We start from the raw sequence: 27,143 nt of genomic DNA, 5'->3' as shown, positions 1-27,143 counted from the left end.
TTTTTTTCTCACTTTAGAACTTGAGCCACGTGTGCTACCCTGAAGGTGAACCCTTAAAAATGTTCCTATGCTTTGTCTTTGCGACTGTGCTTTCACAGCAGTGGTGCTGTAACCTATTTTGAGACCTATAGGTGGCAGCCATGTGGGCGTTATGCATGCCAAATGTAAAGATATGGTAAAACAAATGTTTTGTGTCACACCTGCAGGTCTGCTCGACAGAACAGGAAGGCAGGGGGCAACTGGAGACAAGGGCCAGATGCACACCACCGCCACCACACAGGACGTTCTGGGCAAATAACACGGGGGGTCAGGCGAGGAAGGAGAGGGGCCAGGAGCATCCCTTCCTCTTTGGGTATGATCTTCGCCAATCAAGGAAATGGCAAATTAATGTAACATTTTATTTTTCTGTGTGCAAAGTGGGAACTAGAGATCTGAACTGATGTAAAAAAATAATAATAATAAGTTGGAGTGGAAATTCGGCGTTCTCTAATGGTAGCCTCACAACTAATAACTATAAATTGCTATAGCTGTGAGTAGGTAGTCAGTAATTTCATTGTAGTTAACACACTGTAAAAGTAAGTGTTGATGCTTCTTCCTTTCCTTCAGCACTACTCCAAAAGCATCCTTTAAATGGGGTCATCTTGATCATATGGGTCATTCTACCATTTAAAAAAGATGGCTCAATATTGACTCTACTAACTTATGTGCTCGCTCACTTCTTATAAAACACAGGGGCCAAGCTGTCTCTTGACCCAAATAGTTTGTTTGTTCTGCTCTGTTTATCTGATAAAAAACATGAGCTGGCGCACAAGCAGAATAATAGTTTGTGTGGAGGTGCTGACTAACGGCGAATAAACTATAAACTATCAAAATAAAGAAAGTCGCACAGTCCATGTATAATCTCCCAGCAATTTAATGGGTATTTACCAACATTTTGGCATCCCTGTGCCTTCCTCATGGTGAGGAAGGACCCCGAGGAAGGCACGGTGATGCCAAAACGATGGTAAATACCCATTAAATTGCTGGGAGATTATACACGGTGTGTGCAACTTTCTTTATTTTGATAGTTTACTTCTGTTTATCTGCCATGGTGCAAAAAGAAAACAAAGTTAAAACATCCCAGTCTCCCAAACCCCCACAAGTCCACATTCTCCTAGCTCTTCCCCTCGCTCATCGCTGTGGAGCGCAGGGAGACAGAACTAGGACAAACAATAGGAAGCGGATAGGAAACATCTTGCCTGTAAACCCAGGTCTGCATCCCAACCTTCCCTTCCTCTGACAAGTAAACACAACTGAGGAGGGATTCTGGCGGGTAAAATAAAAACGATCCTCTACCAACACCATCATACCAATCCTGTCATTGCTGTACCCAGAGTTTCCAAGAGCAAGTCCATTGGGATGCTAACATAGAATGTTGTTTTGAATAACGATGATGTTGACGAGGGATACTCTCTCATTCTGCATTACTCTGTGACTAACTCTCCCTTTTATTACCTAACCTGAATAATGGAAATGTTTCTGAGGGGAGGGGATCTCATAAAACGCATGATGGAGAGCCATGGAGTCACTGCTCCACACAGCTGGTGGACGACTGGTTTGGCTGTAGGTCGGGAACTGGGAAAAACATCAAGTGGGGCTCTACCAATACATGTCAATGGGGGTGCCAAGCATGACATAACAGTTATTTATTCAGAATTCGCATTATATTGTAAATATGACATCTTATCCAACATTTGAGAATATAAATGGCTCTTGCTTCATTTACATAAATGACCTCACACCAGCTGCTGAAAGCAACGAAGAGTGGAAAAAACACAACCATTTTCTCAAGACGGCCTGAGAAAGCAATGAGACATTAAAGGGGATACATTTCCTCCCTCTTACAGCTCAGGTTTCTGTTTGTTACAGCCTTCCTCTATAAACACCGCATGAAACGAGAGGCACCAGAACAGGCCCCCAAATCTTAATTACACATGTCTCCAACACGCCTCCACAATACCATCCTCCCTACCCAACTTCACCCACCCATCCAAACAACCATCAACACAAGCAGCTCCAAAGACACATATCACAGTACAAGTACTTTGTGGTCACTCCATTAACCCTTTCCAGTCCCATCCCCCTCGATCCTCTATCCAAACCAGTTGTTCTTTATGAAGGTTTATTTGAGCCCGAGCCTATAGTAACTGTCCATGTCCCACAGCAGAACCGGTCCAAACCCACGTCTCGCATGGCCGCAGTCGTATCTGCTCCAAATGATTTGCACGGCTGCAGAGCATATGGGGTTGAGAGACTTATACAAGCATGTGGCAGGAATATTACATCTCTGTCACCTTCTTTTGAACGTGCCATTGCTCTTTGCTGTTTTCCATTACGATGATTTATCTGCACAAAAGACTGAAAAGACGAGATTGACCAATCATCAAATCATTCAAGTATTCATTTTAATATTGACAATCACTTTGGCTGGGGGAAAGCATCCCTAGGAGGTTTATCAATTGGGAGATTGCTTTGTAGATTTGACAACATTACATTTGCCAGACTACGATGTCAAAAAACCTCGTAAGAACCTCTCACACCCTCTGAACAGTATAACCATTAATCCACCTTCTATATAAACAATGTTCTGAGTCCATAAAGTGACATGTTTGGATAGAAAACAAGCAAGGATCCACAACTACGATCTAAACTCAATAACAACACACAAATTGTCTGTGACCTGGTATAAACCTTTCATGAAAAGCCATGTCTTTCAAAAGAAAACCCATAGAGACCGGGTGTACTATGTGGCGTTACAATAAACCTTTATAAACAGAGGGTGTCTGCCATTTGGAAGACAAAATGAACATGAAGCTAATATACTGTAACTACATTTACCTCATCTCTACTCGTTCTATTTCTACCTCGGCTCTGGTGTGTCTGGCCAGTGTCATCCCAAACCAAAACATGTCCGATGGCTCACCAGACCTCCATACTTCACCTCGTGGATGGAGAAACAGGCGGTCGTAGAAGGCCAGTCAGAGGAGAGCAATGGATAAACTCCAGCTGTTTGGTTTAAGAGAGGAATCTGTAGTTAGACCACAGACAGAAAAGAGATCCCCAAATCTGCATACAGTACTCACTGATGGCAGTAACAGTCTGTAGACGAACAGACACATATCCAAGAGGTGTACTGTAGAGATGTGCAGAGCAGTATGTATGGACATCAGACAGAAAAATCCACACGGAACCTCGATTTACCCACTGGGCACACGCTGGTTGAATTAATGATGTTTCCACATTATTTCAATTAAATGACATTGAACTAACTTGGAATAGATGTTGAATTGACATCTGTGCCCAGTGGGTATCTACTTTTGTAAAGAGGTCAGCTGACTACAGACGGATATCAATGTGTTTTCCTGAGGATTTTGGTGAGCTGTCTTGGAGAGCACAGTAGATGGGAGTTTAGGTGCTGTCAGGTCCAGGTGGCAGCGGCTTACTGTGTAAATCACATATCCTATCTTTCCTTTCCAGGTGTTGAGTGCTAAAGTGTTTCTATGTGCAACAGCACCAGGTTCTCCCAAGAGCCTCCATTCGCAAGTTCTTTTTGGGTACTGCACTAGAGGATTTTAGACCCGTTTGCAGTCCTAAGGTAAAGCTGGGTGAAAACAGACATATACCTTACCTTTAAAACAGTAAGAAATAGCCATAGAAAGAGTATATGTGTCATCCAAAGAGGAAATGTGCTACACATAGATATGAAAACCACTGGGTGTGTCAGATCCACCAGAGGACTCACTATGATGGTCCCATTTGGTATGTTTTCAACTTGAAGTGTTGAAAGTTGACTCAGTCACTCAGACCGTGTCACAATGTGTCGCACACTGCTAGAGGTGACAGCCACCTCATCCCCACGTTTCGTTGCCATTAGTCATGAATCTTGCCTTGCCACAACGTAGGCCTCCAGGTCAATTAAGATCTTGGAATACCCAAGAGGTGCTTAATAAAATGAAAAGACAACAGAGGCGGAGGCTGGCCGTTTGGCGTAAGGAAACAACAGCAGACCTACTCCCAACCGACCTACTCCCACTGACTTCCTCTGCTCTACATTCTCTAATGGAGGACATACTGCCTGCACATCAAAGGTTTGTGTGTCACAGATAGCAGGACAGCAGCCTTAGACAAGAGCTGTCCTAGTTATGACTAGTCAATAAACCAATCTGGAGGCCCAGAAATGAGTGTGTTCTAGCCCACATCTCTATTATGAGTTGAGTTCTACTGTTTTGTCATTACAGTTATTATACCGTACCTAGATATTTACGAGTAAGTCTTGAAAAAACAAACACCTAGGCCTAGTTAAGATACAGTAACATTAATGCACCTATATACTTTATTGCTAATATAATTACAGTTACTATACTCGATGTGATGAAAATGAACATCAGTAATAAAGATGAAAAACGTTATATATTTGTAACAATATGCAGGTTGAGGTTCACATGAGTGAGGCACTTTTGCGTGGATGACATCTTGCAGTCCTCCTGACTTCAGATGGAGGGGGGCAGGCAAGTGGAAGCATCTTTGAAACGACTTGAACCCTAAACCTAAACAACTGCAAGCCTGAACAAACAACACACATTAAGACGGCACTCTATGATAGTCAGATCATGTTTTGCATATCAAGACTGTAGACTAATCCTTCTAGAAAAATATGAATTGACCCAGTTTAGTTATGAAGATTTAGGATATGGCTATGCCCCAGAAAACACTCCTTACAAGAAATACTCACAAAAACAGCATTCCAAATACAAATGTTCAGTATTCACGTGTTATTTTCTATCTACTGATATATATGGTAATATGCTGGCATGTCAGGATGTACTACTGTATGTGCTGTACTTCAGAGAAAAGAGCAAGACAACAGTATGGGAGAGAATCAAATAAAAAAACATACAGATCTAAATACGGCCGTTACAGTTTGAATAATCTGCGAATAATCAGGCATAATCATTTTACAATGGAGACTTTATCGTTTGTTTTCTAAACGCATACGTTTTCTGCACTCACCTGGGTGAAAAGCATTTGTTGTTAATCCACTGTATTTGCGGCGATAGTCTATTTATGCGACGAAAAATCTCCAAGTAAACTACCTCACGATATTATAAAAAATTTCCAGCGGTGGAAAATGATTTCCAGATGAAGTCAGTGAAGAAAGAGCAGTTGTATAACTTCACAATTTCAGTGCATTGGTTTCTGCCGCATCCATCGGGGGGAGGGTCTGTTAGTCGCAGATTGTGGATTGAGAGGAGGAGAGGCAAGTAGCGAATTGAAAAATTAACAGGAAAGAAGAACGAGAGAGAGATAGATAGAGAGAGAGGGGGGGGGGGACGGAGAGAGTGAGAGATATAATTATAGAATAGTAAACATTTGATTACAATTAGACTTTTCACAATAAACAAAAACTAAATTGTCAAATTGATGTATTATCTTGTCGGAGGCCTGAAGTATATGGTTGATACAGTTTAAATGGGATTGAACTAATAGGTGATGACGTCAAAGTGCCCGTTTTTATCAACTCTTTGTCATACATGATCGCTATTCATTACAGTAGCCTAGTTTAAGATCTGAAGAAGTGGATGGGGAGATATGGTCAGGAATTTGTGGTTCAGATTGTAAGAAATAAGGACCAATCGGCAATGACTACTTGATGGAAAACAGAAGAACTCATTGCATGCTAGATTAGGCCTTCAGTGCAGGTAGACATACCTAGTGCATCAGTGACATCATGTAGATGCAATGTTTGATGAAGGCATCTTTAAATCATTTTTCACCACTGTACAGAACCAATAATTCAACATAGTAGGCCTGGTGTTGTATAGGCTTAGTCATTTAAATGTACTCCTGTTGAAAAATGTTAATATGCATACTGCACATCATGCATTTTCTGCCAGTCTATCTTTCCCCCCCAGACACTGGACACATGTTTTTATTGACATTGGGTATTTCTGGCTCACAATATATATTGTGACTGCTGTGATAACTGTGTGTCTGGGTGGTTTATAGGGACTGTAAGGCAGCAAGAGAAGAGTTTCCTGGTAAACAGTAGGCTGGTGATGATAACTGGGGACTTCAGGACGTGTGTTTTTCCTGCCTGCTGAGTGTTTACACAGATAAACAGCACTGCATGGTGGGTTAATGGCGCACACATCCTTGTCATGAGGAAACCAAGAGCCCACAGAAAACATAAAATGGTTTCCTGTAGGCTAGAGTGCCCTACCAGGGTCCTCTGAGACAAAGCCTGACTGGACTACTGTATGATGGAACTAATCATGTCCACCTGCCTGCCATGCGCTAATTGAGCCTGGGGACGCAGTTAGAGTGGAACTGTAGCCTATGTCTCTACACAAACTCAAAAGCAAAGTTAAAATCAATTGAGCTGCAGAAAATCATGGAATAAGACTAATTACATATTATGTAAAGATGTGCTTGACCCTGGCCCATCTGTTGATTTGCAGATTGCTCTCTCTCTATCTCATATGACCCCTGGTGGATTATGAAAGCTTTACTCATGTGGCAAGCTGCTGCTTTAGAATATAAACATATTGTGATAAAATACGATATTGATTATGAATCATTGACATTTTCAAAGCATGATAAGTAAAACAATTACAATGTCTAGATAGCTTCCCATAGGCTCCATAATTATAAGAAACGTGTAAAAATGTTACAAACAGGATAGGTATAAGTTGGAAAGATTGGGGAAACAGCTGTTGATGAAAACGTTATCACAATGCAATTTTCTCTGGGGCCCCAACATGGGGATTCTCCATTGGGACCCTAGGAGGCAGGTTTGCAAGAACAAGGGGGCAGGTAGGCCAAGAGAGTCCACTATTGGAAGGATATAGAGCACATTTGTTTCAAATTACTGTAGTTTCAACACAGGAGGTTTGAGGTACCTTGATTGGAGCAGAATAGGTGGAATGGTATCAAACACATGTTTTCCATGTGTTTCATGCCATTACATTAGGTCCATTCCAGCCGTTATTATGATCCGTCCTTCCCTCAAACAGCCTTCTGCGACTTTCACGTATGTATTGGGTAAGGGTTGGTATTGGAATGACAATGGCAATGTTCAGTTTGGCTCGCAAGTACAACATTTAGCAATTGAGGATTATTTGCAAATTCAAAACCACTTCTAATCAACTAAAACTGAAAACAAGTTCAGAACGTTGCAGATTGTGCTCGTTCGAGGGTGTAATCATTAGTCCAAACCAGTGGAGACTGCTGAGGGAAGGACGGCTCATAATAATGTCTGGAAGGAAGTAAATACAATGGCATCAAACACATGGAAACCATGTGTTTGATGTATTTGATACTATTCCACTAATTCCACTCCAACCATTACCACGAGACCGTCCTCCCCAATTAAGGTGCCACCAACGTGCCACCAAACGAGAGTTACAATTGGACAAATTCCACTAGGTCCTTCCCCGTTTCGTTCAGTTTGCTTCTGTTTAAGAAACGTAAAAAATACACCCCAGTGTTTAGTCTCTTCAAATGAAGGGGGAGATTCCCGGTGTTTGTGTGAGAAGTGTGCATAAGGGCATGAGACAAAGGAATGTGTAGCATTGGGGAAAGTAGGGATATGTGCAGTGGTGGAAAAAGTATCCAATTGTCAAACTTGAGCAAAAGTAAAGATACCTTAATAGAAAATGACTCAAGTAAAAGTGAAAGTTATCCAGTAAAATACTACTTGGGTAAAAGTCTAAAAGTATTTGGTTTTAAATATACTTAAGTATCAAAAGTAAATGTAATTGCTAAAATATACATTTGTATCAAAAGGTAAATTCAAATGTCAAATTCCTTATATTAAGCAAACCAGACGGCACCATTTTCTTGTTATTTTAATGTATGGATAGCCAGTGACACACTCCAACACTGACATAATTTACAGAGGAAGCATGTGTGTTTAGTGAGTCCGCCAGATCAGAGGCAGTAGGGTGACCAGGGGTGTTCTCTTGATAAGTGTGTGAATTAGACAATGTTCCTGTCCTGCTAAGCATTCAAAATGTAACGAGTACTTTTGGGTGTCAAGGAAGATGTATGGAGTAAAAAGTACATTCTTTTCTTTACGAATGTAGTGAAGTAAAAGTTGTCAAAAATAGTAAAGTACAGATACCCCGAAAAATGTCTAAAGTAGTACTTTCAAGTATTTTTACTGAAGTACTTTACACCACAGGATAAGTGTTAATTATAGGGGTGCCCATGGGACTGTGGATCAGAAATGTCCAGTGCAGAAGAGGCAGGTTGAGCTTTTCAGGGCTAGAGTAGTGCAGAAGTTATCATATTCTGAGGCAGTGAAGAAAGTAGAGGAAGATTTGGTCAAGGGGGAGGGACTGTGAGAGGAGTGGTGTGAGTACTGTAGTAGATCTGTACCAGTACATAGGGATAGGCCAACAAGTGATATACAGTACCAGTTTGGATACACCTACTCATTCCAGTTTTTTTTAAAACTATTTTCTACATTGTAGAATAATAGTGAAGACATCAACACTATGAAATAACACATATGGAATCATGTAGTTATCAAAAAAGTGTCAAACTAATCCAAATATATTTGAGATTCTTCAAAATAGCCACTCATTGCCTTGATGACAGCTTTTCACAATCTTGGCATTCTCTCAACCAGCTTCATGAGGTAGTCATCTGGAATGCATTTCAATTAACAGGTGTGCCTTGTTAAAAGCTATTTTGTGGGATTTATTTCCTCCTTTAATGCGTTTGAGTCAATTAGTTGTGTTGTGACAAGGTAGGGCTGGTATACAGAAGATAGCCCTATTTGGTAAAAGGCCAAGTCCATATTATGGCAAGAACAGCTCAAATAAGCAAAGTGAAACAACAGTTCATTATTACTTTAAGTCATGGTCAGTCAATCTGGGAAAATTCCAGTTTCTTCAAGTGCAGTTGCAAAAACCATCTAGCACTATGATTAAACTGGCACTCGTGAGGACTGCCACAGGAAAGAAAGACCCAAAGTTACCTCTGCTGCAGATAAATTCATTAGAGTTAACTGCACCTCAGAGATTGCAGCCCAAATAAATGCTTCACAAAGTTCTTGTAACAGACACATCTCAACATCAACTGTTCAGAGGAGACTGCATGAAACAGGCCTTCATGGTCGAATTGATGCAAAGAAACCACTTCTAAAGGATACCAATACTAAGAAAAGACTTGCTTGGGCCAATAAACACGAGCAATGGACATTAGACTGGTGGAAATCTGTCCTTTGGTCTGATGAGTCTAAATTTGAGATTTTTGGTTTCAACAGCCGTGTTTTTGTTAGACACAGACTAGGTGAACAAATTATCTCTGCATGTGTGGTTCACACCGTGAAGCATGGAGGAGGTGTGATGGTGTTGGGGTGGTTTGCTGCTGACATTGTCAGTGATTTATTTAGAATTCAAGGCACACTTAACCAGCATGGCTACCACAGCATTCTGCAGTGATACTCAATCCCATCTGGTTTGCGCTTAGTGGGACTATCATTTGTTTTTCAACAGAACAATGACCCAACATACCTCCAGGCTGTGTAAGGGCTATTTGACCACAAATAACAAGAGTGATAGAGTGCTGCATCAGATGACCTGGCCTCCACAATCACCCAACCTCAACCCAATTGAGATGGTTTGGGATGAGTTGGACCGCAGAGTGAAGAAAAAGCAGCCAACAAGTGCTCAGCGTATGTGGTAACTCCTTCAAGACTGTTGAAAAAGCATTCCAGGTGAAGCTGGTTGAGAGAATGCCAAGGGTGTGCAAAGTTGTCAAGGCAAAGGGTGGCTACTTTGAAGAATCTCAAATATGAAATATATTTTGATTTGTTTAACACTCTTTTGGTTACTACATGATTCCATATGTGTAATTTCATAGTTTTGATTTCTTCACTATTATTCTATGATGTAGAGAATAGTAAAAACAAAAACCCTTGAATGAGTAGGTGTGTCCAAACTTTCGACTGGTACTGTATGCTTCAGTAAGATTGGATTTTTTGCATTTATAGCAATGGTTTTCAACTGTACGACAGAAAATGAAGGTTGTGGTGGACGCTACAGAGAGGTATTTGGGTGTATGACACTTAACGTCAGAAGAGTTACAGGGTGTGTTGTGTGGTGGTGACTAGGCCTACCTATATCTAGGTAGGCCTAGATATATTTAAATAGTGGAATAGGGTGGTGAGTGTAGGGTTAGATGGTAGGGTATTTGGTGATTTTTAAAAACGTTTTGTATTTACAAGCAAAGTATAAGGGAGTTATACTCCAGTCTGGTAGGTGGCGGTAATGCAACATTTATTGGATGCCAACCGCCGTTAAACCTCATCGAATAAGAATAAGAAGCGTATTCTTTTCCGGTGCTGTGTCAGCTTGCTGAATTTACCTCATGGTTCCAGTCGAACTGTGAAAACGGTTTTTTTAATCCCTTTTGAACAACAATGTGAGTCTAGATAACCAGATGAGGTAAAATAATTAGTACTATTACCCCTGTCGTTGTTTATGATTTTATAGCCAGCCCTTATTAGCACTTGCATTGAAGTGTAAATGTTCTCTTAAAACTAACTAGCTAGCTAGCTTGTTAGCTAAACCCAAACTGAACTTTGACTGAGCAGTCTTTTTTTGCGGACTTTTAAAACAGAATTTGTATATATTTGAGAAAATAGTGTTCTTTGTGCATTACTGTTCAACTATCTAATACATAAATATTGACATCTGATACTGAAGACCTGTCAAATCCAGTGTAATATAGCTAACGTTAGCTAGCTAACATGTTCATTTCTTTAGAAAAAATGGCAGAAACTGTTCAGGAAAAGAGCCGTGGACTGAAGTTTGCAGAGCAACAGCTACTGCGTCATGGCTGGGAACAAGGTAAAGTTAATGTTAGATTTTCAGAAAGGTATTCAGTAACAGCATAGTCATTTAATGATGGGCAATATGCTAGCTAATGAACATTTTAAGATTACAGGCAGAAGTTTATATATCAAGTAAACGTTATACATATGTCAGCTTGAACTTGCTTGTAAATTACATTAGTAGGCAGGGCAAACCAGTTTTGGTGATTTAAATCCATCAGAGCACGTTTTTGGACTCATTCAGCAGTTTTTACCTGATTTAAGTACAATACCATTGGAAATGAATGTTGAAAGTTCAATTTGTATTCCTGAAACTTGTGTTAAATGATGCTGGCTCATCGCTACAACTCCCGTATGGGCTCGGGAGAGACGAAGGTCGAAAGTCATGTGTCCTCCGAAACACAACCCAACCAAGCCGCACTGCTTCCTAACACAGCGCGCATCCAACCCGGAAGCTGCACCAATGTGTCGGAGGAAACACCGTGCACCTGGCAACCTTGGTTAGCGTGCACTGCGCCCGTCCCGCCTCAGGAGTCGCTGGTGCGCGATGAGACAAGGATATCCCTACCGGCCAAACCCTCCCTAACCCGGACGACGCTAGGCCAATTGTGCGTCACCCCACGGAACTCCCGGTCGTGGTCGGCTGCGACAGAGCCTGGGCGCGAACCCAGAGTCTCTGGTGGCACAGCTAGCGTTGCAGTGCTCTAAACCACTGCGCCACCCGAGAGGCCGTCCAGCAACTTTTAAAGAGAGACTGACCCAACTTTTTTGTGCCATTTCATTAACGCTGTGTTCTGCACATCCCAGCATGTGTGACAATCAACGGTCCAAAACCAAAGATATTGATCTGTTTTGAGCAATAAATCTTATGTCATCGTGATGACTATTTTATACTAACATCACCAATCTGAGGTTAAAGGATATGTAATTCCACAAAATGTTATGGTTTTAAAATGCAAGCCTGTGAGTAAGGTAGTAACAAACTGTCCACATTAGTGAAATTAGCGCTATATTCAATTCAATATGGCAAAATAATTAAACATGTCAATTTAAGATGATTGTCTATGTTGCCCACTCACAAACTATTGCAACAATGACATCTATTTCGCACTAATTTAACGATTTAGAGTGTAAAAAAATGCTCTCAAACACAATTTAACCGGGCGCTCTAGACTCGAGCCTCCGTAGTGTCTGTGCAGCAGCCTGAATGTTTGATGTCCCTACTAGTAGTAGTTGCCAGTTGTAACTAATTCTGTGGTGTTATGAATGGTAACTAGATCTAATGTTCTTAGTCTACCACTAATAGAAGACCCCTCACTGTTCACAGGTAAAGGTCTTGGTCGGCAGGAGAATGGTATATCTGAGGCTATCAAAGTCAAAGTGAAATGTGACAAGGGAGGAGTGGGACATCGTCAAGGGGAGCAGTTCACCTTCCATTGGTGGGACCATGTCTTCAACAAAGCATCTTCTAGCCTGGAAGTGGAATCCGGCGAGGTAAGTTCTCAGAGTGGGGTGTGAAATGAAAGATTATTTTACCACTAGTCCACACACACGCATGCACACATTCACACACTTACATTGGGCCTAGGCTACATCTCCACCTTTCTGTTCTAGAATGGTGTGCAGGTGAAGAAGTTGGTGGAGGAGGAAGAGGAAGGAATGATCTCCAACAAGAAGCCAACGAAAGCCATGTTGGGAAGAGACAAACTTTATGGATGCTTTGTGAAGGTACGGAAAAACAAATCCAAATGGAACACACCCATATCTGTGCCAATGAGCGCTCTTGATAGTACAGAAAGATACTGCACTTAGGCAGATTGGATGGACTGGAACAGTTTTTATTTCTCTTCCTCCTAGTCTGCCACCCTCCTGGCAGGACTGGAGCAGCCAGAGCAGAAGTCCTCCAGTACAGATGACAGCAGCAGCAGCTCTGACGATGAGGACCAGAGACTGGACCTCTCCAGCACCACCAAGTAAGAACCTCACTGCCCAATACCATCCACCAACATACAGGGATTGATATCAGTTTGTGAAGGTTATTTGTTTTCATGTCAATGTGAAGATTAAACCCATACATTGTTAATGACAGTGGTTTTATGTACTCACAGGTTTAAATAATAAATGCTGTTTCCCTTTCCTTTTGTATAGGCTATCAGACGCTGACCTGGTGAAGGCTTGTGGAGGACGTACCGCCCACAAGTAAGTTGCTTGTTACCAATACTTTTGTAATAAACCATAAACAAATCACATGAATGTGTGTTCTATCTTGGTGCATGCTGTTGGTGAAGGGCTTGAACCTGGTCTTAATTAGGAAGCTAAACATTGTTTGTCCCTATTCCTGTTCGCAACAGAGGAGCCAGACACGGCCTTACCATGAGTGCCAAGCTAGCCAGACTGGAGCAGCAGGAGCAAGAGTTCATGGCAAAGTATGGCAAGAAGAACCAACTAGCGGCTGCAACACCAGATAGCGTCACTACCCAGCCAGCTGCCCAGATCCCTGAGGATGAACTGACCCATGAGACCCCGGGGAAGAAGACTAAAAAGAAAAAGAGGAAGAATCACTCAGAGGATACCTGTGAGAATGTGGCTGAAGAGAATGCTGATTCTGCTGTTGTCTCCAGAAGTACCAACATGAAAATAAAGGTGAAAAAGAAGGAAAGTTTAAAGGAGAACACTGGGGAGGTGGCGGTGGTTCCTGTAGAGGAGGAACTAATGTCTGTGGAAGATAATACAGCAGACAATGCTCAGCCAACCAAGAGGAAACGTTCAAAACAGAGGAAGGTGTTGGAAGAGGGCGAGAGCTGCCATCTAAATGGAGAGGTGTGTGAAACTGATATCATTTCTATAGAGAGTGAAGCCGGAGGAGGCTGTGAAGACGCTTCGGAGGGAGAAGGTGCCACTCGGCAACAGACGGACTCCTACACTACTACCAAGAAGAAGAAGTCCTCCAAGAACAAAGAGGTGGCTGAGGAGATGGAACACTCTAAAGATAGAGAAACCAACCAATCAGAAACTGTGGCGGACTCTCCTCCAAAAAAGAAAAAGAAACGGGATGGAGCAACAGAGAGAACAGTGGAGGAGGAACCTAAAATAAAAGGTAAAAAAAATAAATGCAAAGCGGTCAAGCAGACCGTAGAGGACAGTTTGCACGATGTATTGGACTCCATACCTCTAAAAAAGAAAAAGAAGAAAGCTAAACAACAGGAACCAGTTTGATGAGGACTTGTGGTTGCCTTGTTGGAAAGGAAACAGGTCAGGGATTTGGGTCAGCGCTCTAATACATCTTATAGACACATGAAACCATCGAATGAAATGCAGTATATTTTTAATTAACGCATATTGCAACACCATGCAAAAAGGATGTTTTGTTTCTTGTCAACATATTTATTTGTATGGAAAGATTCAACTACAGACTATTAAGAAAATATATCTTTAGTCGTCAACTAGTGTTTTTATACTTCTTCTTGTATGGTGGTCTTGTATTGTTCATATTCTCAACATGGATGTTTTAAACAATGTGATATCAACATCAGATATGAGGTTGCTATATGAGCACAGTAATGTATTTTCTTTGCTCAAACTTTCCTTACTACTTTGTGTGATGAGGTACAAGTGCCAATTAAAGCTGCTGATTTAGAAGTATTACATTGTTTATAAAACAGTGATTTTATTAAAAGCGGAACCTATGACAGCCCTACACAAATGACTTTATTTTTTTATATACTCTTTATAATAGATCTTTGACTGTGTGAACGTGGCTCAATTTACCCTGGCCGTATGATTCAGCATTCCAATTAGCCGAAGGTGCATTGTTTGGGTTAGTTAAAGCACAATCATGACCCCACAGGTTGATGCTTCCGAAACCTATGAAAAGAATACAATGAATGAAAAAACTGAATAAAAGAATGATTTAGGGCTGAATTCAATCTGTCGAGGAAGATCCACGTTAAGATTTGAAGGTAATTGTTTCCGATTGGTCCGGCATGCAGCGTTTACCGTGAATGCAGTCTGCAAACACTGATTTTAAATTTCAATCGAGCTACAATGGAGACCTTTGACGGTACCGATTGAATCCAGCCCTTGGTGGAGAGTTGTTGTAGGCAACATGCTTCTTTGTTGTATTTATACTGATTGGAATGTCCTTACACATCAGTCAGATTCTGATTACGTCCATCAACCCAAAGCCATTGACTGTTCTGCTATGTCAGTCAGGCCAATCCAGTACCCATGATCATCATAGTAGGTTTGAGGGTTGAGAATGAATTCCTGAATGAGAAATTAAGAAACTCCCAAGTCGATACAAATGAGTAAATAGGCTACATTTAACAGTTAGCCACAGTTCTGTGAGCCAGCGTGACAGTGTCTAAACGTTATGGATATATTCATCTTATCTGGTCCAAATGAAAGAGATTACGGTATGAAAGTACTTCCTACTTCCTGTAGTCAGTCCCCTACTTTTTTTGAATGGGCTTCAAGCTTACATAATCAAATTAATGAAAAGGCAGTTCTACACTGAGTGTACACAACATTAGGAACACATGCTCTTTCCATGACAGACTGACCAGGTGAAAGTTATGACCACTTATTGATGTCACTTGGTAAAACCACTTTAGATGAAGGGGAGGAGACAGGTTAAAGAAGGATGTTGAGCTTTGAGTCATGGACAGTGAGAGCCATTCAGAGGGTGAATGGGCGAGACATTATTTTTGAAGTGCCTTTGAATGGGATATGGTAGTAGGTGCCAGGTGCACCAGCTTGAGTGTGTCAAGAACTGCAAAGCTGCTTCTTTTTTGAATACTCAACAGCTTCCTGTGTGTATCAAGAATGGTCCACCAACCAAAGGACATCCAGCCAACTTGACACAACTGTGGGAAGCATTGTCAACATGGGGCCAGCATCCCTGTGGAACACTTTCGAACACCTTGTAGAGTTCACGCCCTGACAAACTGAGGTTCCTAATGTTTTGTATACTCAGGGTATAAGATATATATACAATTCTATTCGTATTCGTGTATTGATTTGCTCATACCCAATTCCTTTTATCAACATATTTGACGCTCAAGAAGTAAGACACATCGCCTGAAAGTTAGAAAGGTCTTATTTGAAGCCCATTCTTAGCCTACAAAACGAGACAACAGGAAGTAACACTTTCATACTGTATAACAAAGAGCACAGATGTAGCAGTGTTAATGAATGTCTTGTTGTGAGGGAGTTTCATTGAACATACAGTAGCTATAAACAGTTGAAGTCGGAAGTTTGCATAAACTTAGGTTGGAGTCATTAAAACTCGTTTTTCAACCACTCCACAAATCTCTTATTATCAAATTATAGTTTTGGCAAGTGGGTTAGGACACCTACTTTGTGCATGACAAGTAATTTTTCCAACAATTGTTTACAGACAGATTATTTCACTTATAATTCACTGTATCACAATTCCAGTGGGTCAGAAGTTTACATACACTCTGTTGACTGCCTTTAAACAGCTTTGAAAATTCCAGAAAATGTCATGGCATTAGAAGCTTCTGATAGGCTCATTGACATCATTTGAGTCAATTGGAGGTGTACCTGTGGATGTATTTCAAGGCCAACCTTCAAACTCACTGCCTCTTTGCTTGACATCATGGGGAAATCAAAATAAATAAGCCAAGACCTCAGAAAAAAAATTGTAGACCTCCACAAATGTGATTCATCCTTGGGAAAAATTTTCAAACACCTGAAGGTACCATGTTCATCTGTACAAACAATAGTACGCAAGTATAAACACCATGCGACCACGCAGCCGTCATACCGCTCAGGAAGGAGAAGCATTCTGTCTCCTAGACATGAACGTACTTTGGTGCGAAAAGTGCAAATCAATCTCAGAACAACCGCAAAGGACCTTGTGAAAATGCTGGAGAAAACAGGTACAAAAGTATCTATATCCACAGTAAAACGAGTCCTAAATCGACATAACCTGAAAGGCCGCTCAGCAAGGAAGAAGCCACTGCCCCAAATACTCCATTAAAAAGCCAGACTACGGTTTGCAACTGCACATGGGGACAAAGATCGTACTTTTTGGAGAAATGTTCTCTGGTCCGATGAAACAAAAATAGAACTGTTAGGCCATAATGACCATCGTTATGTTTGGAGGAAAAAGGGGTAGGCTTGCAAGCCGAAGAACAAAATCCCAACCGTGAAGCACAGGATGGCAGCATCATGTTGTGGAGGTGCTTTGCTGCAGGAGGGACTGGTGCACTTCACAAAATAGATGGCATCATGAGGGAGGAAAATTATGCGGATATATTGAAGAAACATCTCAAGAGATCAGTCAGGAAGTTAAAGCTTGGTCGCAAATGGGTCTTCCAAATGGACATTGACCCCAAGCATACTTCCAAAGTTGTGGCAATATGGCTTAAGGACAACAAAGTCAAGGTATTGGAGTGGCCATCAGAAGGTCCTGACCTCAATCCCATAGAAAATGTGTGGACAGAACTGAAAAAGCGTGTGCGAGCATGGAGGCCTACCAACCTGACTGTTACATCAGCTCTGTCAGGAGGAATGGGCCAAAATTCACCCAACTTATTGTGGGAAGCTTGTGGAAGGCTACCCGAAACATTTGACCCAAGTTAAACAATTGAAAGGCAATGCTACCAAATACTAATTGAGTGTGTGAACTTCTGACCCACTGGGAATGTTATGAAAGAAATAAAAGCTGAAATAAATCACTCTCTACTATCATTCTGACATTTCACATTCTTAAAATAATGTGGTGATCCTAACTGACCTAAAATGGAATTGTTACTGGGATTAAATGTCAGGAATTGTGAAAAACTGAGTTTAAATGTATTTGGCTAAGGTGCATGTAAACTTCCGACTTCAACTGTATCACATATTTTAATATGGTTCCTATTTCACTTTTTGTACATTTGTATTGCTTGAGTAACCATGTAAAGGCTGTGTGAATCTCCCTTAAAGCATTTACCTGTAGTAGTGTCCTATCTGTTCCTCTTCACTGCCTGTCTTGTTTTTGCAGTGCTGTCTGCTTCCTTGCCAGGTCCTCCAAAGGTGACAGAGGGGGACTTTAATGTGCAGAAACAGGTAACAACTGGATTGGAACAGCATCCAGCCAATTTGACAAGGTTTGCACTCTCTATCTGTGCAACATGAAACATGCAAAGGAATATAATAATAATAATATATACCATTTAGCAGATGCTTTTGTCCAAAGCGACTTACAGTCATGCGTGTATACATTTGTTGTATGAGTGGTCCTGGGAAGCAAACCCACTATCCTGCCATTGCAAGTGCCATGCTCTATCAACTAGGCAACAGAGGACCACCACGATCAGCTACATAGTGTTTTTGACATTTTAAAGTAACATAAAGCATCACTGTGACATACATTCTGGACCATCAGCATATGAGAAAATATTAACTAGGATGGAAACTTTAACTTTGGGGTTGGCATCTTTATATGGGCAGTAGTTATCAACTGGGAAAGTCTTCAACTGAAATATGACCCCCATGAGTCCAATTGAGCCCATCCCTGTCTCCTGACAATTTCATCCTTTCTGCCTTCATTTGCTTGTTTTCAGCAATTGAAAAGCAATTGATTGGCTACACTCAGCTTGCAGTAGAGAATCATTAGGTCCTGATTGGCTGCCAGTAGGGTTATATGCTCATCTGTTAGCTGCTCCAGTTCCATCAACAAATTTGTGTTGTGCTCTGAGAGGGCAGTGTTGACTGTGGAGAGAGAGGACATACTTACTCAACCTGCACCTCTCCAAATGTCATATGATTTTGTCTTTATGATCCACATACTCACAGTAAACACAGAGAGGTATAATGGCTAGCACAAACAGGACACAAAGAACCCCCAAACACACTGCCACGACTCGAAAGGGTTGAGAGTGGGGAGCAGGGCTGTCCTCCACAGGAATAGCAAAGATAGGAGTGCATTATAGTTACATTTTAATATGCTTCATTAGTGAATCTGACAGTAAAGCTATCATTCGAAGGAGTCTAATAATTGAACAATAAATGGTGGATATCTCTTATTTAACACACATGCTGTGGCAGGACCAGGTTGACTTGGTGCACTCCCCCTTGCCTTTACTTCAACATATAGCGTATGTTATTCCTTTTTATCTTTTTTTCCCATGAGTTTTTACTGTGGTAAGAATGTAACTTGTCACAGAGAGGTACTTGATTAAACCTTCATTTACAATACATTTGGCATCAATGTTCTCCAACACAGAATTGATAAAACATTCAAATAATCTGGACTAAATAGCTGCCATAACTGTCTCGCTTGCTTTAAGCATCCATCAATTTGAAGATGAAAAAACATGGCGATTTAAATAAAACCGTTTTAGTGCTGGTCTGGCAGTGAGAATTAGCTTCATTGGTAGAAATGCACTAAAAAAGAGTAAGATGAAGAGAGAAAGAAATGCTAAGACTCAGCTTTTTGGTAAAGACCATTTTAGATTTTTTTAAACCATTGTAGATTAATGCAGCTCTTCTGCAGTCATAACCAACAGTGTCTGAAATACATGTGTGACTACTGTTAAAAAGCATTCCTTGCTCCAGGACGTTTCAACAGGTGACTATCAGAAAAAGAAAAATAGTTCTCTGTCTGTATTAATCTGTATTAATAGTTTTATTTCAAGCAAAATTCGAACAGGCTTATGTTTCGTCATTGGACGCCTTCATAAGCACTTTTTTTAAAAAAATCCCGTTTATTTAAAGGTATTTATTTACCCGTTGAAGTATCCTGGGGTGAGGAAGGCCTTTTTTGATTTTCAAGTCTCTCAGTCGAGCACCTGATTCCCTTTTTTTGTTCAAGCTGGGCTGAAGCTTGTTTGGGTACGCTCTATTTCTACAAGTGTGACTACTGTTGTTACTATCTTCAATAGGATCTGTATAAGTACTTCTGGGTTGACTCTGGTCTGCATTAATAACTCACTGATAATCTCCACCCAGCCGGTTCTCTCTCTCTCTCTGTAGCAATTGAGCCTGGGGATGAGGTTACTTCACAGACAGACATTTCACTGTACAGATTCACACATCTGACTCAAATGGGTATGTTTACGTGTCATGATGGTAACATTGCTGTGTGGTACTCAATATGGAAAGCTGTAAAGCTGTGGGAAACAGAAATAACTATGTTAAGAAACAGAAATAGGATTGTCTTTCATTCCTCTCTTGTTTTATGGTGAGCATATCTCTGAAGACTTGCCTTTCCCTCCAGTCACTGGTGGATTCTTCAAAAATAAGATGACCCGAGCCACATTGACTGGTTACAAGTTCAAGGAAATGCCCTGACTTGCTAAGATGTCAGAAAATGTAGTAATCCTTTTCCCATTTGTCTGTAATAGTTATATTAAGTAATTTCCCATATGAATGCAATAGATCTTCAGTACATTATTGAGCGAACACTAAGAGATTGAATGGATGCGGGGTTGCTACAATGTGGATGTGGGCTGCTGTAATGTTGAAATAATGTCACCAGAGGGTAGTAGTGAGGTCATAATGGATCAGAGAAAATAGCTACACAACTTGTTATTCCCAATCCTTTATTCAGTCCATCAATTATCCAATAAGATGAATTTGATCTGTTTACTTTGTACACAAAATAGTCTCATGATGTGTGTATCAGATAAACTAAAACCATTGTGTACACATTTAATAAAATAATTGCAAATGTATTTGCAGAGACCATCTTCTACAAAACATTAATGTCAGTCAAATCGTGAGTTTCTCCAAGTGACTGACTCAGACACCAATATCAAAAAGAAGAAGTCATCCAAGAACAAAGAGGAGGATCCAGTGGAGATGGAACACACTAATGTCAAGAAACCAACCAATCAGAAACTGTGGAGGACTCTCCTCCAAAAAAGAAAAAGAAACAGGATGCAGCAATAGAGGAGAGAAAGGAAGGGAGAACAGTGGAGGAGGAACCTAAAATAAAAGATACAAAAAAAATGCAAAGAGGACAAGCAGACAGTAGAGGATAGGTTACACATTGAGTCCATACCTCTAAAAAAAAATTAAAGAATTTGGAACAAGATTGATGAGGACTTGCCCAAGATTGTTGGAGAGGCAAAGAGATCAGCCATTGATGAGCTTGTGGCAGAGCTCCAATGTTCAGCTCATCTCATAGACAAATGCGGTAAAAAAAAAAAAAAAAATTAAATACGGTACATTTAATCTGGACTCAACTGAAATTTTTGCAAAACCATGAAAAAAGGGTGTTTTGTTTCCTGTCAACAATATACTCAGCAATTCAACAATAGAGGTTTATAGTGGAATTGATATTAGAAATCTTCTGCATATCACACCGTACAGCATTCCAATTAGCCAATGGTGCATTGTTCGGGATAGTTAACACGCAATCACCCCCAGTTTGACTGTTCCAAAACCTGTGATAAAAGAACACCACCATTAATGAAAACAAATGACAGAGTCAAATAATGATTTAACAATGTTTCTTTGTTGTGTTTACACTGAATAAAATGTCCTTACCCATCAGTCAGATTCTGATGACTTCCATTAACCCAGAGCCATTTACCGTCTTCAGCTTTGTCCGTCAAACCGATCCAATACCCATGGTACTTATCATAGTATTCTTTAGTGTGGCTATGAATGAATTCCTTTATGAGAAGTGAGTGAAACCACAAATGAAGTGTTAGGGAAAAGGTACATTTTATAGTCATATCCACATTTTCCGGGAGGCAGTGTGTAAATGTTGTATCTCGTGAATGTAATCAGGTCCAAATGAGAAATAACAAAGAGCACAACAGGAAGTAGCATTGTAATGGGCTTTGTCCTTTTGTCTTTTAGTTATGACTGCTTTACCCTGAGCTCATAGCTATCACACATTTTAATCTAGTTGCTATTTCACTTTTCATTCATTTTCATTGTTTGATTGACTTAAAGGTTGAGTGAATCTGTCCCTCTAAACCCGTGGTGGAAAAAGTACCCAATTATCATACTTGAGTACAAGTGAAGATACCTTTGATGGGTTTGGATTTCTGAACTTGAAATGTTATTTATCATTAGTTATACTAGATACCTGAGGGGTGCCATAGCCGAGGGGCTACACCAGAGGTTAATGGTTATCTGTAGGGGAAAGGTATATGGTGGGTGCATTTAATCTTGGAATGTACTGAGTGTAGGGAAAGTGATCACATGTGCCAGGCATTGATAAGGGGAGAGAGCCATGGATTAGTGATGAAGGGGGTCGAGGTCAGGTCAGGTCACTTTAAGGGAGAAAGAAAAGTTTATTGCCCGTATCACTTAGTTTCCTGCCGAGCAATAAAGATACAATGTTTAGCGAGAAGGAGGGGACTCCACCCAAAGCGAGGTACAAATACAACTACTATTGTTGACATGTTTTTGTCGATTCAGCTGTTCGATCCTTTGGGGAGAATAAACTTGGGTTAAGCTTTCATAGTGTCTGTCGAGTTCTTACTCTGGTCATTTCAACCTAACACCTAGAAAATGACACAAGTAAAAGTAAAAATCACCCAGTAAAATTCTAGTTGACTAAAAGTCTAAAAGTATTTGGTTTAAAATATACTTAAGTATCAAAAGTAAATGTAATTACTAAAATACATTTAAGTATCAAAAGTTAAAGTAAAAGTGGAAGTCATTTCAAATTCCTTATATTTAGCAAACCAGACGGTACCATTTAAAAAAAATTGTTTTATTTACCGCTAGCCAAAGACACACTCCAACATTCAGACATCATTTACAAATGAAGCATGTGTGCTTTGGGAGTTCGCCGGATCAGAGGCAGTAGGGATGACCAGGGATGTTCTGTTGATAAGTGTGTGAATTGGACCATTTTCCTGTCCTGCTAAATGTAAATGTAATGAGTACGTTTGGGTGTCAAGGAAAATGTATGGAGTAAAAAGTATAATATTTTCTAATGGAATGTAGTGGAGTAAATCTCAAAGTAAACGACTTAAGTAGTATTTTAAAGTATTTTTACTTAAGTACTTTACACCACTGCTCTAAACTCTTGTTTGCACCAGTGTCCCACCTGTTCTGCTCGGCTGCCAATGGCGGGCAAATCAGCATTCTCTTGTTTGCAATATTGTTGGCTTTCTGTCCAGGTCTTCCATGGAGGGTCATATTGCACAATCAGGTAACAACTAGATTGGAACAAAATCCAGCCATCTTGGCAAGAGTTACACACTCTCTCTACAACAATAAAACATTTACAGTATTAACGCTACAATATAAACAAAATTAGGTTTGTTAATACTGTATATTCATTTTAAGTGTAATATCTAATAAGTGATGTATTTTAATGTACAATATCTAATAAGTGATGTATTTTAATGTACAAGAAAGGGGATTACCTCCTCAGCCAACGTTTTGTGAACAATATTTCTTGACCGGAAAGTCATCAAACTGAAATATGAACTGAAGATTCCAGTTCAGTCTATCCCTCTCTCTTGACACATGTTCTTTCTCTGCCGCTAAACGTCGGTTTGGAGTGCTGACATTGGTGTAATCACTCTGCAAAATGTGATTGGCTGTACTCAGATTGCTATTGAGATTCATTAGGTCCTGATTGGCCGCCAGTTCCCCCACCAACTTTGTGTTGTGCTCTGAGAGAGCAGTGCTGACTATGGAGAGAGAAGGACATGTTTACTCTACGATGTCATTCTACACCCCTCCAAAATCCATAATACTTTGTGATCCACATACTCACAGTAGACACAGAGGAATCTAATGGCTGAAACTAAGAGGGCACAAAGAAGCCCCAAACACACTGCCGCTCCTCGAAAGGGTTGAGAGTGGAGAGCAGACTTCTCGTCCACTAGGAATAGCAAAGATAAGAGTCATGTTATTATAACCATACTGTTAGCATAAGAATATACATTTAATGGTGAGCATTATTCCATCAGCTGATGAAATCTAATAATTGAACAATAAAAGGTGGATAATTTGATTATGGCGTAGATTCAATCCGGACCATGGAAGATTTGTGCTATAGCGCGATTGAAATTTTAAAGATATTTGTGGAGACTGCATTCACAGTAAATGCTGCATATGTCGGGTCATTCAGAAATTACCTTAATATTTCTATTGCACTATAGTCTCGTAAGTCTGGCAACAGCAGTGACTAAGGTCTGGTGTCAATGACAGAATCTTTCAGCAATTTCAATAAAGGATAAACAGACAACTCTCCCAACAAATCACGAGGCAGGCGTGTCAGAACGTTGCACTTTGAAACAAATGACTAGCCACTTGCAAAATGCTATCATTAAAAAATAACCTCTGTGATCTCCATCTTGCTAGCTACTATTTAGTATTTTATTCAAGCGGATAAGGTAGGACGTAGGCAGTGACGTAGTTCCTCTATGCCAAACTGACGTTCTATTACGTACAGACAGACGGTGTTAAGCCGGAACATTTGAAAATTGTAGGAGGCAACCTGGATCTCTAGAGAGACTAATCATGCTATAACTCAGATCTTCCACAGTCCGGATTGAATCTAGCCCTCTCTCCCAAACACACCTGCTGTGGCAGGATTTTGTTGAGTGACTGCACTTCCCTTAGCCTTTACTTCAGCATATGCTGTTTCTTCCTCTTTTTTCTCTGTGGGGAATAGAAAGGAATACACATACAGTACCTCAGTCCACTTACCAACACACCTAAACCCAATTACCCACACACCCCAGCCCAGTTACCCCCATCCCCTAACCCTAACATACACATGTCAGTACCCTTCATACAATCAACTACCGATACACCCATATCCTAGCCTTAATTGCCCTATTTGTTAGTCATAGACCCCAGTTTCTTTGCCAAAACTCCTCATCCCTGTAGCCTTACTATCTCAGCCCTGTTACTCACTTTGCCTAGTCCTGTATTAACCCAAGTCACCAACAGTAACCTATATCCAGCCACTTGCTGCACATCTCAACCCTGTTATCTTAGTCCTGTGACCTCTGACCTGTAATCACTTAATCATTTCTAATAATTTCATAGATAAACTCACAGTGCAGTGGTATAACACTGGTAGGGGTAAAGTGACTATGAATAGACAATAAACAGCGAGTAGCAGCAGTGTAAAAACAAAGGGGGGGTGGGTCAACGCAAATAGTCCGGGTGGCCATTTTATTAATTGTTCAGCAGTCTTATGGCTTGGGGGTAGAAGCTGATAAGAAGCCTTTTGGACCTAGAATTGGTGCTCCGGTACCGCTTGCTCTGCGGTAGCAGACAGAACAGTCTATGACTTGGGTGGCTGGAATCTTTGACAAATTTTTGGGCCTTCCTCTGACACTGGCTAGTATATAGGTCCTGGATGGTAGGAAGCTTGGCCCCAGTGATGTACTGAATCATACTCACTACCCTCTGTAGCGCCTTATGGTGGAATGCCGAGCAGTTGCCATACCAGGCAGTGATGCAACTGGTCAGGATGCTCTCAATGGTGCAGCTGTATAAGTTATCATTTTGAGGATCTGGGGACCCATGGCAAATCTCTTCAGTCTCCTGAGTAGGAAAAGGCATTGTCATGCCCTCTTCATGACTCGCTTGGTGTGTTTGGACCATGATAGTTTGTTTGTGATGTGAACACCAAGGAGCTTGAAGCTCTCGACTCGCTCCACTACAGCCCCATCGACACCGTTGTGTCGTCAGCAAACTTAATGATGGTGTTGGAGTTGTGCTTGGCCACGTAGTCGTGGATGAAGTGAGTCAACGGAAAGCGTGATCACACAGTCGTCCAGAACAGCTGGTGCTCTCGTGCATGCTTCAGTGTTGCTTGCCTCAAAGCGAGCATAAAAGGCATTTAGTCCATCTGGTAGGCTCGTATCACTGGGCAGCTTGTGGCTGGGTTTCCCTTTGTAGTCCGCAATAGTTTGCAAGCCCTGCCACATCAGACGAACATCAGAGTCTGATGACTCTAGCCTTTAGCTCGGTGCAGATGTTGCGTGGCTTCTGGTTGGGATATGTACATACGATACCTGTGGCGATGACGTCGTCGATACACTTATTGATGAAGATGGTGACTGAGGTGGTATACTCCTCAATGCCATTGGATGAATCCCGGAACATATTCCAGTCTCTGGTAGCAAAACAGTCCCGTAGCATTCGTGTCATCTGACCACTTCCGTATTGAGCGAGTCACTGGTACTTCCTGCTTTAGTTTTTGCTTGTAAGCAGGAATTTGGAGGATGGAATTATGGTCAGATTTGCCAAATGGAGGACGAGGGAGAGCTTTGTACACGTCTCTGTTTGTGGAGTAAAGGTGGTCTAGAGTTTTTTCCTCTGGTTGCACATATGACATGCTGGTAGAAACAAGGTAAAACAGATATAGGTTTGCCTGCATTAAAGTCCATGGCTACTAGGAGCGACAATTCTGGATGAGCATTTTCTTGTTTGCTTACAGCCTTTTACAGCTCGTTGAGTGCGCTCTTAGTGCCAGCGTCGGATTGTGGTGGTAAATAAACAGCTATGAAAAATGTAGATGAAAACTCTCTTGGTAGATAGTTTATCATGAGGTACTCATGAGCTACTCTCTATTAGACATCGTGCACTAGCTGTTATTGACAAATAGACACACACCCTCACCCCCACCCCCACCTCGTCTTCCCGGACATAGCCGTTCTGTCCTGCCAATGCACAGAAAACCCAGCCAACTGTATATTATCTGTGTCGTTCAGCCATGACACAGTGAAACATGAGATATTACAGTTTTTAATGTCCTGTCGGTAGGATAGTCTTGAACTGGGCTCATCCAGTTTATTCTCCAGTGATTAAACGTTGGCCAATAGAACGGATGGTAGAGGCCGGTTATCCACTCGCAAACGAATTCTCACAAGGCACCTTGATCCGCACCCCCTGTATTTCCTTATTTCCTTCATGCGAATGACGGGGATTTGGGCCTTGTCCGGGAGCAGCATTATATCCTTTGCGTCAGATTCATTGAAGAAAACTCTTCATCCAGTTTGAGGTGAGTAATCTCTGTTCTGATATCCAGAAGCTCTTTTGGTCATAAGAGACGGTAGAATCAACATTAGCTACAAAATAAGTTACGATGCGAAAAAAACACACAGGAAAACATCAGCCATCCCCTCTGGTGTCATTCTTCCATTCCATTCCAGATCTACATGCATCTCAGCCCAAATACCAATACGAAGAAATATCATTGTGCAAGAGACAGTAAACAAATCTGTTGACATTAAATATTTGTTCAGTTATTACGCTAATTCAGTTTATACAGTACATTCTGGAAGTTTTCAGACCTCTTGACTTTAACCAC

General features: G+C 41.0%; 2 protein-coding genes and 1 long non-coding RNA gene across 6 annotated transcripts in view; 1 reads left to right on the top strand and 2 right to left on the bottom strand.

The window, feature by feature from the left end:
- LOC112229467 (platelet endothelial aggregation receptor 1) overlaps window positions 1–5,296 on the bottom strand; it is a 34,596-nt gene extending 29,300 nt beyond the window's left edge. Inside the window, exons 1-2 of one of the 3 annotated variants that reach the window (XM_042311531.1) lie at window positions 5,050–5,296; window positions 2,878–3,045 (exon numbers count right to left, since the gene is read on the bottom strand). In XM_042311531.1, the coding sequence (XP_042167465.1) occupies window positions 2,878–2,948 (71 nt within the window). In that variant the 5' untranslated portion in view covers window positions 2,949–3,045; window positions 5,050–5,296. The remainder of the gene's footprint in view (window positions 1–2,877; window positions 3,046–5,049) is intronic. The other 2 variants (XM_042311539.1, XM_042311540.1) reach the window with 2 other exon arrangements.
- A 5,052-nt stretch (window positions 5,297–10,348) lies between these two features.
- Window positions 10,349–14,579, top strand: gpatch4 (G patch domain containing 4). Of its 2 annotated transcripts, none has more exons than XM_024395302.2 (7): window positions 10,349–10,493; window positions 10,815–10,898; window positions 12,210–12,376; window positions 12,497–12,610; window positions 12,740–12,855; window positions 13,031–13,081; window positions 13,234–14,579. In XM_024395302.2, the coding sequence occupies exons 2-7, from the start codon at window positions 10,820–10,822 to the stop codon at window positions 14,096–14,098; spliced, it is 1,392 nt and encodes a 463-aa protein (XP_024251070.1). In that variant the 5' UTR covers window positions 10,349–10,493; window positions 10,815–10,819; the 3' UTR covers window positions 14,099–14,579. The 2 variants fall into 2 exon arrangements, with proteins under 2 accessions (XP_024251070.1, XP_024251078.1); XM_024395310.2 differs by having other exon boundaries at window positions 10,358–10,470.
- An 8,221-nt stretch (window positions 14,580–22,800) lies between these two features.
- LOC121846256 lies at window positions 22,801–23,695 on the bottom strand. Its single transcript, XR_006083153.1, has 3 exons — window positions 23,586–23,695; window positions 23,230–23,499; window positions 22,801–23,068 (listed from the first exon to the last, which is right to left on the bottom strand). It is a non-coding gene; the product is annotated as an uncharacterized LOC121846256 (long non-coding RNA).
- Window positions 23,696–27,143: the final 3,448 nt, after the last annotated feature.

Source organism: Oncorhynchus tshawytscha, linkage group LG03, assembly GCF_018296145.1.
Source record: "Oncorhynchus tshawytscha isolate Ot180627B linkage group LG03, Otsh_v2.0, whole genome shotgun sequence".
In the NCBI taxonomy this organism is placed as follows: Eukaryota; Metazoa; Chordata; class Actinopteri; order Salmoniformes; family Salmonidae; genus Oncorhynchus; species Oncorhynchus tshawytscha.
Note: the sequence above shows the minus strand (reverse complement) of the source record. Positions and strands in the feature narration are given on the sequence as shown.

Excerpts from the sequence above, each read along its gene's own strand:
- gpatch4 (XM_024395302.2), top strand. The coding sequence starts at position 10,820 with ATGGCAGAAACTGTTCAGGAAAAGAGCCGTGGACTGAAGTTTGCAGAG. Across the intron at positions 10,899-12,209 it reads GCGTCATGGCTGGGAACAAG|GTAAAGGTCTTGGTCGGCAG; the intron begins GTAAAGTTAATG and ends CACTGTTCACAG. Across the intron at positions 13,082-13,233 it reads GGAGGACGTACCGCCCACAA|AGGAGCCAGACACGGCCTTA; the intron begins GTAAGTTGCTTG and ends TGTTCGCAACAG.